The sequence below is a fragment of the Cryptomeria japonica genome, chromosome 5 (genome assembly GCF_030272615.1).
Source record: "Cryptomeria japonica chromosome 5, Sugi_1.0, whole genome shotgun sequence".
In the NCBI taxonomy this organism is placed as follows: domain Eukaryota; kingdom Viridiplantae; phylum Streptophyta; class Pinopsida; order Cupressales; family Cupressaceae; genus Cryptomeria; species Cryptomeria japonica.
In genome coordinates this window covers 871,448,740-871,462,963 of record NC_081409.1, presented here as the reverse complement: position 1 = coordinate 871,462,963, position 14,224 = coordinate 871,448,740, and the positions used below count along the sequence as shown (strand labels likewise).

General features: G+C 34.8%; 1 protein-coding gene across 1 annotated transcript; it reads left to right on the top strand.

Moving 5' to 3' along the window:
- Nucleotides 1-11,010: 11,010 nt before the first annotated feature.
- LOC131876270 (putative leucine-rich repeat receptor-like serine/threonine-protein kinase At2g24130) lies at nucleotides 11,011-14,008 on the top strand. Its single transcript, XM_059221175.1, has 2 exons — nucleotides 11,011-13,486; nucleotides 13,572-14,008. The coding sequence occupies exons 1-2, from the start codon at nucleotides 11,011-11,013 to the stop codon at nucleotides 14,006-14,008; spliced, it is 2,913 nt and encodes a 970-aa protein (XP_059077158.1).
- Nucleotides 14,009-14,224: the final 216 nt, after the last annotated feature.

Below are 14,224 nucleotides of genomic sequence, written 5' to 3'. Positions count from 1 at the left end.
AAAAGCAATAATTATTAACATGCAAGTAATAGATAAGTAACTGAACAACCATGCAACTCATAAAGAACATGTAGGAATTAAATGTGCATGCAAACAATAACAATCTAAAATTTTATTTGGAATCTCTAACTTTCTTTGTCTCTGGATGTGTCGCCTCCGTTTGACCTAGATAACCTCCTCTCACAAACTGGATGACGAACATATGACCCAGGCATTTTATCCGTCCAACCAAATGAAGCATAAGCTTCTCGGTGCTCTTGATAAGCTCCCGTCCCTCACGATGGAGTATCTTAGCAAGCAGATACCAACTGGTAGTAAAGGAATCCTATGCAATCATGTAGAACTAACAACCCATCCTAGTTGAACTAACTACATGTGTTATGGCACGGAGAAAAATAAATAAATAAATATGATGGCCATCATTACCCTATTGGGGAGGTGAAGAAAATCACCCTTCCCTAGTTAGCCCATAAACAAGCACTCTCGTTCCATAATCATCCCTCATAGACAGAAAAATAATTAACCCTCTGCGGATTAATGTCAGAATAATATTAATATATGTTTCCTTTATAGATTTTTATAAATTTTCCCTTTATAATATAATTTCCTCAAATCAAAATTTAATTTTAATATTTTCAATAATTCTAAATTAAGAATCTCTATTTAAGTTAGAATTTACCACTATCAAGACTTTCCAAATACAGTCATAATGTTTTGGTCTTTTCTTAAAAACCCAGATCCCAATTTCTCTTAAATTTTCATAGTAACTAAAAATATTGGAATCGCAAAAACCTAGTAAATTTCCTAAAAACCCAGTTTCTACTTTTTATGATAAATTGAAAAGAAGGTGTTGACAACACAACTGACACATCAAACAAATTAGCATTAAATCCAAAATACCCAATTTTAAAAGAAAAAGATCAAATAAAGACTCAATAAAATATGTAAAATAAATGAACCTGGCTGTAAGTAAGAAGAATCGCAGGCGTTTCCCAAATTTTAAACAATCTCTTCAATCTACCTTGTCGACTTCACAACAATCACACGAATCAAGAAGCTCAAAAAGAATTGGAATAATTAAATAACAGGTTTATTCCTATATTTATAAACATTGAATTCTCTAAAACTTAAATTTAATTTTTTGCATGATTAAATTCTTAAAATAAAACTAATTATTAAAATTAGAACTCACAAAATAGTTAATTGATTTTATTAAATTACAATTTGTTAAAGATTTAGTTTTTAAGAAAATAATTAATTATTAGGCTCTCACATGTCATCTATATTTTTAGTACATAAGTTTACTCCAACATTTTATTTTTGCATGCCTTGATCATTTATTTAAATTTATTAATTAATATTTTAATTAATTTCTTGAATTAATCTCATTATTTATTTTAATTAGTCCTCTAATTTTAGTATTTATAAGATATTATATTTTAAATATGTTTTATATTTTATAATTTAATTATCAAATAATTTTATTTTTAATTACTCAACTAATTAATTTATTTACTCTCTTTTAAATAATTATTTTATAATTATTTCTAGCTTGATTGTAATATTAAATACTTGTATATTTAATAGTTTATCCTAATTATTAATTTTATTTTATTTTATCAATATATTTTAGACTCCCTAATTTAATTTACTAATTGCTTATCTAATTGGGTACTTTGCATAGGGTTCCAATACTTAGGTTGCTACTGGCGAGCTAGAAAAACCCCTCTTCAGTCATATGTTCACCTTCGACGGTTACCCTGCAACTTATACTTGACAAAATTTTGTCAGATCCCATTACATAAAAATCTAGCAAAATATTAACATCATAACATTATTATTTATCATCATTAAATAACGACATCATATCAATAAAACATCATTATTAAGTATTATTAATCATAACAGTAAAGTAGCATTAAAACATTATCATCATAAAATAACTAACCATCATTATTGTCACTAAACCACACAATATCATCTATCATTATTAAAAGTTAATCAAAAGGTATCTGACATAATAAATAAATCTAACTAAGGTCTAATTCAAGTCATGACATCCTTCCCCACTAGGAAGAGACATCGACCCAATGTCTTATTACAAAACAAACATGCATGAAAATAATAACTGAGTCTATCAAAATAAATGTGGGAAAGAACGCTCAATATCCTCAGCGTTTTCCCATGTAGCACTGTCCTCTGAATATTGATCCCACTGGACCTTATATTGCAAAATTTCTCTCTTGCGCAACTTAATAGTGCGCCTATCAATGATTCAAGTAGGCTCCACTAGCACCACCCCTGGGTCCTGTACCTATAGTGAATGCCAATCAAGGATATGATTTATATTGGGATGGTAGGGCTTAAGCAATGAAACATGAAAAACATTATGGATCCGGGCAAGAGCTGGTGGTAGGGCAAGTCAGTAAGCAACTGGATTAACCACTTCTAGGATGTCAAAAGGTCCAGCATATCTAGGTGCCAATTTGGAAGATTTCCCAAAGGAAATAGAGCTCTTCTGAGGTCTCACTCTTAGAAAGACCTTATCTCCTACTGAAAACTGTCGAAGGGTCCTATTCTTATCTGCATAGCTCTTCTGTCTATCAGCTGCTTCCTTAAGTCTAGCTTTTATTAATATCATTTGTTCTTCCATCTCCTTGAGTAATTCTGGTCCAATTAAAATTCTATCTTCTACCTAGTCCCAGCTAACAGGTGTCCTACACTTACATCCATAAAGTGCCTCAAATGGTGCCATGCCTATAGAGGAGTGATAGGAGTTATTATATGCAAACTCCACTAAGGCAAGAAAATCCTCCCATTTGTACTGTTGGTCCATACAGTACATCCTTAATAGGTCTTCTACTACTTGATTTACCCTCTCAGTCTGTCCATCTGTCTGAGGATGATAGGTTGTGCTAAAGTTCAACCTTGTCCCCAAAGCTGCATTTAGGGTGGTCCAAAACCGTGAAGTCATTCTTACATCCCTGTCTCAAATGATTGTCTCAGGTACCCGATGTAACTGAAAGATCTCTTTAACAAACTTATGTGCTAGGGTTACTGATCCATCCTTAAGATTTCCGGGTATGAGGTGAGTTACTTTGGTCAATTTGTCTACCACAACTAGTATCATGTCATGCTTATATCTGGACATAGGTAATCCGTAGATAAAATCCATACTAATGACTTGCCACTTGTAGTTCAGTACACGGTGTGAAAATAACAACCCTGTCGGATGCATATGCTCAGCCTTGACTCATTGACATTCAAAACATTGCCTTACATAGGCTACCACATCCTTCTTAAGTCCAGGCCAAAAGTATAACGGTTTCATATTTGCAACCATCTTATTCACACCAGGGTGTCCAGAATAGGGTACGTTATGCATCTCCGCTAAGATCAAATCCCTTAATCCCCCTTTATTGGGAATATACATCCTCCTTATGTATCTAAGAAGTCCATCTGGTTCCAACATGTACCCATCAAAACGGTGGTCAGAAGGATTAGTCTCTAAGGCATTTTTGACTAAGTCATAGTGCTCATCCCCTTGAAGATTATCCAACACTTGTTGTCTCAAGGTAGTCTGGGTGGTGGCTATCACTGCTAGGTGTCTTCTTCTACTTAAAGCATCAGCCACTCGATTTTCTTTCCCTTTGATGTAATGTATCCCAAAATCATACTCACTTAAGAACTCTAACCACCTTCTCTGCCTTGCATTCAAATTTGGTTGGGTAAATATGTACTGTAACCCATGATGATCAGTCTTTAGCTCAAAGGGCTTACCCAAATGGTAGTGTCTCCACATTTGGAGGCCATGAACAATAGCAGCCAATTCTAAATCATGTGGTGCATAGTTGACTTCACGTATCTTCAACTTCCTGGACTCATAAGCTACCACCTGTTCATTTTGCATTAATACTCCTCCTATTCCCTCTCCTGATGCATCGGTGATAACTGTGAATGGTCCATTTGGGTCAGGTATGGTAAGTATAGGTGCTGATGTCAACTTCTATTTCAATAAGTTGAAGGCTTGCTCACATTCTTCCGTCCAATCAAATTTTCTTCCCTTCCTTTGGAGTGTAGTAATAGGAGCTGCAATCTTAGAGAACCCTTCTACAAACTTCCTATAGTATCCAGATAACCCTATGAAACTGCGAACCTTAGGAACACTTCGAGGGGCTAGCCATTTTGTGATTGTCTTGATCTTCTCAGGATCAATAGAGACTCCATCTTTGGAAATGATGTGCCCTAGGTAGTGTATTTTCTTTTGGAAGAAGGCACATTTAGACAATTTACCATAGAGCTTATGTTCCCTTAGTCTTTGCAAGACTATTCTCAAATGCTTCTCATGCTCCTCTATAGATCTAGAGTAGATGAGGATATCATCTATGAAAATCAGGACGAATTCATCTAGACAATCTCTAAAAACACTGTTTATAAGGTTCATAAAGGCTGCAGGAGCATTTGTCAATCCAAAGGGTAACACCACGAACTCATAATGTCCATAACAAGTTCTAAAAGTTGTCTTTTGTATATCTGTATCCCTTATTCTAAGCTGATGGTGACTTTGTTCAACATTCTATAATCAATGCATAAGTGGAGTGTACCATCCTTCTTCTTGACGAAGATTACGAGTGCTCCCCATGGTGACACACTTGGGCTAGTTAGACCCTTGTCCATTAACTCTTGCAACTGCACCTTTAGCTTGTATAACTCTGTGGTTGCCATCCTGTAAGGTGCCTTAGATTGGGGTTCAATCCTTGGGTGCAAGTCAATAGTAAAATCAAACTCCCTCTTAGGTGGCAATCCTGGCAATTCCTCTAGGAAGACATCTTGGAACTCTCGAAGGATAGGGTGTGTATCAAGTCTCGTGTTATCCTCCCTTAGATCCTTAATGTGCACTGAGTAAATTTCACAACCTTTCCTTTGGGCCTTCTTAAGTTGCATTGCAGAAAATTGTCTAAGTTGCAAAGGCTTCTTATCCCCTTGTATCTTTATTTGATTGCCTAAGTCATCAAAACACTCCACAAGTTTATCCTCACAATTTACTATAGCCTTATGCTCGGTCAACCAATTGATTCCTAAGATGAAATCATAACTTCCTAATGGAGCTACATAAAGATTTACTTTAGTGAGGAAGTTGGGAAGTAGTAATTCATTGCATGCCAAACATTGGTCTACCCTCCGCTTTGCCCGGTTCCCATATTGAACATTCCAAGGTTTAGACATATAACCAGGCTTAACATTTAACTTAGATACAACTCTAGGATCCACAAAACATTCAGTAGCACCTGTATTCATAAGAATGGAAACTGCATGACCAAAAAGTTTACCATCAAGCTGGATAGGCGAGGCTTGGAAGTCTGCTTGGCGATTGTCAACTGCGGCATGAATTTGGTGATGTGGCTGTATTTCTCTTCCTTTTTCCATTGTGCGTTGATCACACTGATTAGCATAATGCTTTCCTCCGCAGATGAAACATCCACCTCTGGGTCCCATCTTATACTCTGGCTTATCCTTCCCATTGTTATTTCTATCATTGTACCTGTTATTGCCATAATTATTGTTTCCTCTATTTTTGAATTTCTGACCCTTATTGTCCCCAGTATTGTTCCTCTTCAGGTTCATGATATGTTGAGTTCCATCCTTTTGATTATTGTTCTGAAACTTTCTCTTCTTTAACTCCGAGTTTCTGTTATTTCTAGCTTCATATATCTGTATTAACTTTTGTTCTTGCATAGTTGCCTTCTCAAATGCGGTTGCCATGGTCTCTGGACTATGCATTTCTACTTCTGCTCCTATTTGTGGTCACAATCCTAAGATGAACTTGCGGATTCTAAAGTTCTCATTTGTCTGGTATTGTGGCACATACTTTAGCAAGTGTGAGAACTTTTCCCAATATTGAGTCACTGTCATGTTTCCTTGAGTTAGTTTCTGAAACTCCTTTATCTTACTATTGAAGAAGTGTTGTGGGAGCCACCTGCTTCGAAAAAGTTGAAGGAAAAGGTTCCAAGTAAGTTCTCCGGGTTGAAAGTTATGTTGTACTCTCTCATTGTCCCACCAAGTAGCAGCTTCTCCTGAGAGTTGGTAGGCAGCCCATATAGCTTTAGTCTCATCAGATAAGTCTCTAAGTAGAAAGTACTTCTCCATCTCTATGATCCATGCCTCTGCACTGTCACCTATGGTTTTCCCATCAAACTTTGGTGGGGTCACTTTCTTAAGGTCTTTGCCCAGTTCTTCTAATATTCTACCTCTAGGAGGTTCCACTTCCACTCTAGGTAGTCTCACTTTTTCTACTCTGGGTATTTCATCTAACTCAATCCTAGGATTCCCATTAAGAACCCTTTGTATATCCTGTTCCATACTATCCATTCGGGCTCCCTGACGGTTGAGTAGTTAAAATATCTATTCCAACCTCTCATTATTGTTGGGTCCACTATTGTTAGGTCCAGCTTTCTTCCTTGTTTGCACCATGTTGGCCTATTAGGTATCCTGAAAGTCAACAAACTAAGTCTTAGCATAGAAGGCTCAAGGTCCTAGTTTTTAAACCGTAAGCTCTGATTCCAAAATGTAAGGACCTGCTTGTCCTAACCCTAGTTAAACCAAACTTAAACTCACTATTTTAATTAATTATTAAATTAACCATTATTGCACATGCAAAAGCAATAATTATTAACATGCAAGTAATAGATAAGTAACTGAACAACCATGCAACTCATAAAGAACATGTAGGAATTAAATGTGCATGTGAACAATAACAATCTAAAATTTTATCTGGAATCTCTGACTTTCTTTGTCTCTGGATGTGTTGCCTCCTTTTGACCTGGATAACCTCCTCTCGCAAACCGGATGACGGACATATGACCCAGGCATTTTATCTGCCCAACCAAATGAAGAATAAGCTTCTCGGTGCTCTTGATAAGCTCCCGTCCCTCACGACAGAGTATCCTAGCAAGCCGGTACCAACTGGTAGTAAAGGAATCCTATGCAATCATGTAGAACTAACAACCCATCCTAGTTGAACTAACTACATGCGTTATGGCAGGGAGAAAAATAAATAAATAAATATGATGGCCATCATTACCCTATTGGGGAGGTGAAGAAAATCACCCTTCACTAGTTAGCCCATAAACAAGCACTCTCGTTCCATAATCATCCCTCATAGACAGAAAAATAATTAACCCTTCGCGGATTAATGTCAGAATAATATTATTATATGTTTTCTTTATAGATTTTTATAAATTTTCCCTTTATAATATAATTTCCTCAAATCAGAATTTAATTTTAATATTTTCAATAATTCTAAATTAGGAATCTCTATTTAAGTTAGAATTTACCACTATCAAAACTTTCCAAATACAGTTGTAATGTTTCAGTCTTTTCTTAAAAACCCAGATCCCAATTTCTCTTAAATTTTCACAATAACTAAAAATATTGAAATCGCAAAAACCTAGTAAATTTCCTAAAAACCCAGTTTCTACTTTTTATGATAAATTGAAAAGAAGGTGTTGACAACACAACTGACACATCAAACAAATTAGCATTAAATCCACAATACCCAATTTTAAAAGAAAAAGATCAAATAAAGGCTCAATAAAATATGTAAAATAAATGAACTTGGCTGTAAGAAAGAAGAATCGCAGGCGTTTCCCAAATTTTAAACAATCTCTTCAATCTACCTTGTCGATTTCACAGCAATCACATGAATCAAGAAGCTCAAAAAGAATTGGAATGATCAAATAACAGGTTTATTCCTATATTTATAAACATTGAATTCTCTAAAAATAAAATTTAATTGTTTGCATGATTAAATTCTTAAAATAAAACTAATTATTAAAATTAGAACTCACAAAATAGTTAATTGATTTTATTAAATTACAATTTGTTAAAGATTTAGTTTTTAAGAAAATAATTAATTATTAGGCTCTCACATGTCGTCTATATTTTTAGTACATAAGTTTACTCCAACATTGTATTTTTGCATGCCTTGATCATTTATTTAAATTTATTAATTAATATTTTAATTAATTTCTTGAATTAATCTCATTATTTATTTTAATTAGTCCTCTAATTTTAGTATTTATAAGATATTATATCTTAAATATGTTTTATATTTTATAATTTAATTATCAAATAATTTTATTTTTAATTACTCAACTAATTAATTTATTTACTCTCTTTTAAATAATTATTTTAAATTATTTCTAGCTTGATTGTAATATTAAATACTTGTATATTTAATAATTTATCCTTATTATTATTTTTATTTTATTTTATCAATATATTTTAGACTCCCTAATTTAATTTACTAATTGCTTATCTAATTGGGTACTTTGCACAGGGTTCCAATACTTAGGTTGCTACTGGTGAGCTAGAAAAACCCCTCCTCAGTCATATGTCCGCCTTCGACGGTTACCCTACAACTTATACTTGACAAAATTTCGTCAGATCCCATTGCATAAAAATCTAGCAAAATATTAACATCATAACATTATTATTTATCATCATTAAATAACGACATCATATCAATAAAACATCATTATTAAGTATTATTAATCATAACAGTAAAGTAGCATTAAAACATTATCATCATAAAATAACTAACCATCATCATTGTCACTAAACCACACAATATCATCCATCATTATTAAAAGTTAATCAAAAGGTATCTGACATAATAAATAAATCTAACTAAGGTCTAATTCGAGTCGTGACATGGAATTTTTCCATGCTGACCATAAATACTGAGTTAAAATACATATTTTTGTAATGTTTCTAGTCATAATGTTATCCATGGGGGAAAGGAAAGTGGTAGCAAAAAAATTGTGTCACCACATTTTCAAAAGACACCTTTTTAGGTGATTTGGATATATTTTTATTTTCTGTGGATGAAAGACTCTCAATCTCGCTCCTAGGACAATATTTTATTGTGAAATCTCGAACGGGGGAGGTGCCAAGGCTTCCAATTATCACTATATGGAACCAATAGAGTTTTAGGGAAAGAGAATTTTGGATTAAAAGGGGATTGGTGTTTCTTAAGAGATTAATGGGGCTCTCTGAGAAGGGTTGGGCAAAGAGAGCCATAGGTGATGATGTGAATGAAGATGAAGCTTAGATGAGGAAATACAAATATGATGAATGCTTGGATGGTTCGGGGAGTCCACAATCCAAAGAAGATGAGGTGGAGCTGATCTTAGAGCAGGTGGAGTGACTATCAGAGGCTATTGAATGGTCTCAACAACAACCATTTGTAGATATCCAAGACCAACGTGATTCTAATGTGAGTTGAGGCAAGGAAATCTTGTTCTCCATTTTTTGCTTGCACCATTTTTTTTTAATATAATCTAGGCATAATAGGCCATGTTTTTTGCCTGATACTATGATCTACTATGAGAGTTTTGTCTAGATGACCTCCCCTATTTTGTTTGTTTTTAAAAAAACTCTATAATGACTTTTTTTATAATATTTAATAGACTTTCTGGCTTCAGCCTTTTACTAAGGGAAAAACAAATATATGTTTATCTTTTTTCACTTAATAAAATGCACCATTAAAAAAAAAGTGTTTTTTTTTTAAATAGTTGATTTTTAATAAACATTGTGATAAATAAATAATTCTTATAATAAATATTATTCAATATTAATTATTTTTTAAAAAGTTAAAAAATAACTTAAAATTTTCTATAATTCTCAAGAAATCATCTTCATTACGATTCAACTTTTATTAAAAAATAAATCAGAATTCTGAATATTAAAATATTTTATTAACCAAGGGTTAAGTTAGATGGTCCATAGCTAAATGACATAACTAAATTCTTGGATAGAGAGAATCCACTCCTTTACCAACCATGTAAAATAATGAAATATTTTTTTTACAATTAAACTCAAGCTAATTTTAAATCAATCGACATGGATTGATAGAGCATTCAAATGGATTTAACCAAACATAAAACGAAGTTGACATGAATTCTTTATTTTAAAGTATATTCCCTCTAGTGTGATATTAATATATGGAGCAATTTGTTAAAATGCAATCTATTTTAACAATATTTTTTTTAATACAGAAGCAAAATAGAGACAGAATTAAAAAATCAATGGTGGAGAATGAATGAGAGAATGTTCCGAGGGTTGAGAAGAGAATGAAAGGTCATGACTAAGTTTGTTTAAAATGAAAGGTTAAGATTACAATTGCTAAAACTAATAATTTATTCCAATCATAAAAATCTATACAAGTGACATTGTTACAAATATTAAAAAAATTATTAGTAAACATTATATATCTAACAAATTTTTTTCAATTAATTTGTTAAAAAATAAATTAAATGTGAATAATTGATTTATAAAAATTATATCAATATTAGCTTTTTCAAAGATAAAATTAAAAGTTACATACAACAATAAAAAAATTGTATTTAAAAAAAATTCAAAAAATAAATACAATTAAATAATAAAATAACTTTTAGATTTAAAAATATCTTTGCTATGATTTGTAATTAAAAACATAATTTTTAAATAATAAAACATTTTATTAAATAATATATAAAAGGGTAAATTAGACCATCCCATGAAAGAGGAGGACGTCTACTCCTAATTTTGTGCAATGCAACTCAAATTAAGTTTAAAATCAATGAAGCGTAAGTGTATAACCTAGCGGGCATCGCAAAAATCTGCAGGGACCGATTTCCCTAATCTATTTATCCCCCTCCATTCCATTACATTCTATTATCCTCAAGTGCTTGCCTTGTGTGTTTCGTCTGTCTCACAGTAGTTTGATCTACCATGGCTGCTCTAGTTATGCTGTTACCTTTAATGCTTTCCATATTTCTAATCTCCGCTCTTCCTCATTCTCATCATCATCAACAACGACAACAAGAATTACTATTGCGATTCAAAGCAGTCGTTTCTAAAAACGGCGCTTCTCTGGCCGACTGGACTCTCTTTCAGCCCTTCTGCAATTGAACTGGTGTTATTTGTCACTTCGATTCTCACTCTGCCCGTGCCATCAATTTAGCCCAAATGAGTTTAGATGGCACCATACCTCCCGTGCTAGGGAATCTCTCGTCTCTTCGATCCCTAGATCTCTCGGGCAATTACCTCACTGGTACCATTCCACCTCAAATCGGCCAACTCCGAAATCTATGGATACTCAGCCTGAATGATAATAAATTGAAAGGAACCATTTCTTCTGTGCTCGGGAATCTCTCCTCTCTTCGATCTCTTGATCTCTCCTACAATAACCTCACTGGTACCATTCCACCTCAACTCGGCCAACTCCCAAATCTACAGATACTCTTGCTTCACAGAAATCAATTACAAGGAGCCATTCCGCCCGCTCTCTCCGCATGTCGTAGATTGTATGAGCTGGTACTCTCTTTTAACCAACTGCATGGCAACATTCCGCCTGAGCTGAGCCTTCTCGCAAGTTTGAAGTACCTCTACTTGGGGACAAACAGTCTCACGGGTACCATTTCGCCCACTTTCCAAAACCTGTCTGCCTTAGTTGAATTGGATATGGCCGTAAATGAGCTCTACGGCCCCATTCCGAGCTCTTTAACAAATCTCTCAAAATTGAATGGATTAGAATTACTACGCAACCGGCTAAGTGGACATATTCCATGGGAAATTGGTTCCAAGCTCTCCAATTTGGTATACCTTACTTTATGGGGAAATCGGCTTAGTGGAAACATACCAAACACCTTGGGAAATTGTTCCAGTCTCGAAATACTTTCTTTAGACCAAAACCAACTCAGTGGAACGGTTCCAATGGAGCTTGGTAAGTTGAAACTTCTTACACATCTTCACGTACACAGCAATCAACTTGTCAGTGACAGAACCAACACATTGGCCTTTCTCACTGCTCTTACAAATTGCTCCCACTTGCAAGAAATATCAATGGCAAATAATACTTTCACTGGTATATTGCCGCCATCCATAGGCCAACTATCTTCTAATCTCAATTACTTTGATTTATTATACAACTGGATAAGCGGAAGTATACCCCAACAGATTGTCAATCTCACAAACTTAACTTACTTAGCTTTATCCGGTAATCTTTTGAGCGGCAATATTCCATCTGGAATTAAAGGATTCCGTGAGTTGGAGAGATTGTATCTGGGTGAGAACAAATTAGAAGGAAGCATTCCAAGCGAGATAGGTCAAATGCAACATCTCGGACTCTTATCTCTTCGTGACAACCAGTTATCTGGAAATATACCAGATTATCTTTGTAGTTCCCAGCAGCTAAGACGTCTTTCTCTTCAGCACAACAACTTCTCAGAGAAGATCCCTGTTAGTTTCGAGGGATGTCAGAAGTTAGAGCTCCTTGACTTATCTCACAATAAACTAGGGGGAAGGATACCTAGTGAAGTCATTGCCAGCCTTGAAAACCTGCAATTCTACCTCAATCTTTCATGGAATTCTCTGCAAGGGCCGTTGCCACGGAAGATGAGCAAAATTGTAATGGCTCAAGCTATAGATCTATCTGGAAATCAACTTACTGGTGTCATTCCAATCTCCCTAGGAGATTGCACAGCATTAGAGCGTCTAAATCTGTCCCACAACGCCTTTGTCGGTCCAATACCATATACACTCTCCAAATTAAAAAATCTCCAAGAAATGGATCTTTCTTTCAATAATTTGTCAGGACAGATTCCAGAAGCAGGGGTCTTTCCAAATAGAACCGTTGTGTTATTGTTGGTGGGGAACCCTGCCCTATGTGGCCCAAAAAAATATTCATTGCCTTCATGCCCTAATCAGATCCAGGAAAAGCATTCCCTGCTAAAAAGAGTAATCTTATCAGTTATTGGAGCCATTGCATTTGTATTATGCTTCTTCATTCTAGTAATACTATGGAGGCACAAATTTTCAGGGAAGCCAGTCCGTCCCTCAAGCTTTATTTTTCAAAGGCTCAGCTACCTAAAATTTTCTTATCAAGATCTTGTCAGTGCAACATCTGGATTTGATGAGTCAAACTTGCTTGGAGTGGGTAACTTTGGGTCAGTCTACAAAGGCATCTTGAGAGATGGCAAGATAATTGCCATCAAGACTCTTAATTTTCAAAATGAAGAAGCTATTAAGAGTTTTAAAATAGAGTGCAAATTGTTAGGGAGGATTCGGCACCGTAACCTCATCAAAATCATAAGTGCCTTTTTCTACCCTGGTTTCAAAGGTTTGGTTCTTCAGTTTGCCTCTAATGGGAGCTTGGAAAAACATCTGCACCCTCATAGAGATGATGAGGGCTTTTGTAAATTGGGATTGAGTGTGTGTTTGAACATTGCTATAGATGTAGGCCATGGCATGGAATATTTGCATCATGATTGTCCTCTACAAATTGTGCACTGTGATTTAAAACCTAGCAATGTGCTCCTGGATGCCAACATGACAGCCCTTGTCACTGATTTTGGTATATCCCGTTTAACTACTACAAATTCCATAGATTCATTGAGTACCACAACATTTGCACTCAAAGGATCCATTGGCTATATTGCTCCAGGTAACATTCTTGAGTTATCTCTATATTAGCATTATCTTTTACTTTATTATCCTTTAAATAATTTCATGAATAAAATTTATTGCAGAGTATGGATTGGGTGGGAATGTTTCTACCAAGGGAGATGTTTATAGTTATGGAATTCTGATATTAGAGATGGTTACAAGGAAGAGGCCAAGTGATGACATGTTTGTGGGAGACATGAACTTGCCAAAGTGGGTGAGGTTGGCATTTCCAGACAGATTGGCAGATGTTGTTGATAGTGAGGTGTTCAAAGATGTGAATGAAAACATAGAAGACAACAGATGTCTTCTTTCTTTTATACATGTTGCTTTGCTTTGTAGCAGTGAATCACCAAGAGAGCGACCTTCCATGAGAGATGTAGCGAATGCCTTGGAGAGGCTGAAGACATCTTTAATGGGAGGTGCAGCTGCTTCCAATTTGACATCTACCATATCAGATCTCCTGCGCAGTACCAACCCCACAGAAGCATTGGCATCTGGTAGTCAAAGTTCTACATTTTAAATATTATAACTTAAATTAAAAGTTTTAGTCCTTTATGTTTCCTAGTCTCAAGTTTGTCTTCCAACACAGGCTAGTCCTCTTTCACGTCAAACCTGTGCCATAATCTATTGTCTTTTAACAGCTTGTAAGCTGTTCAAACTCGTGTATCATAATACCAGTTTATACATATTGAAAATATACAAACTGTGTAACATACTGTTCTCCTCTCTTTATGTG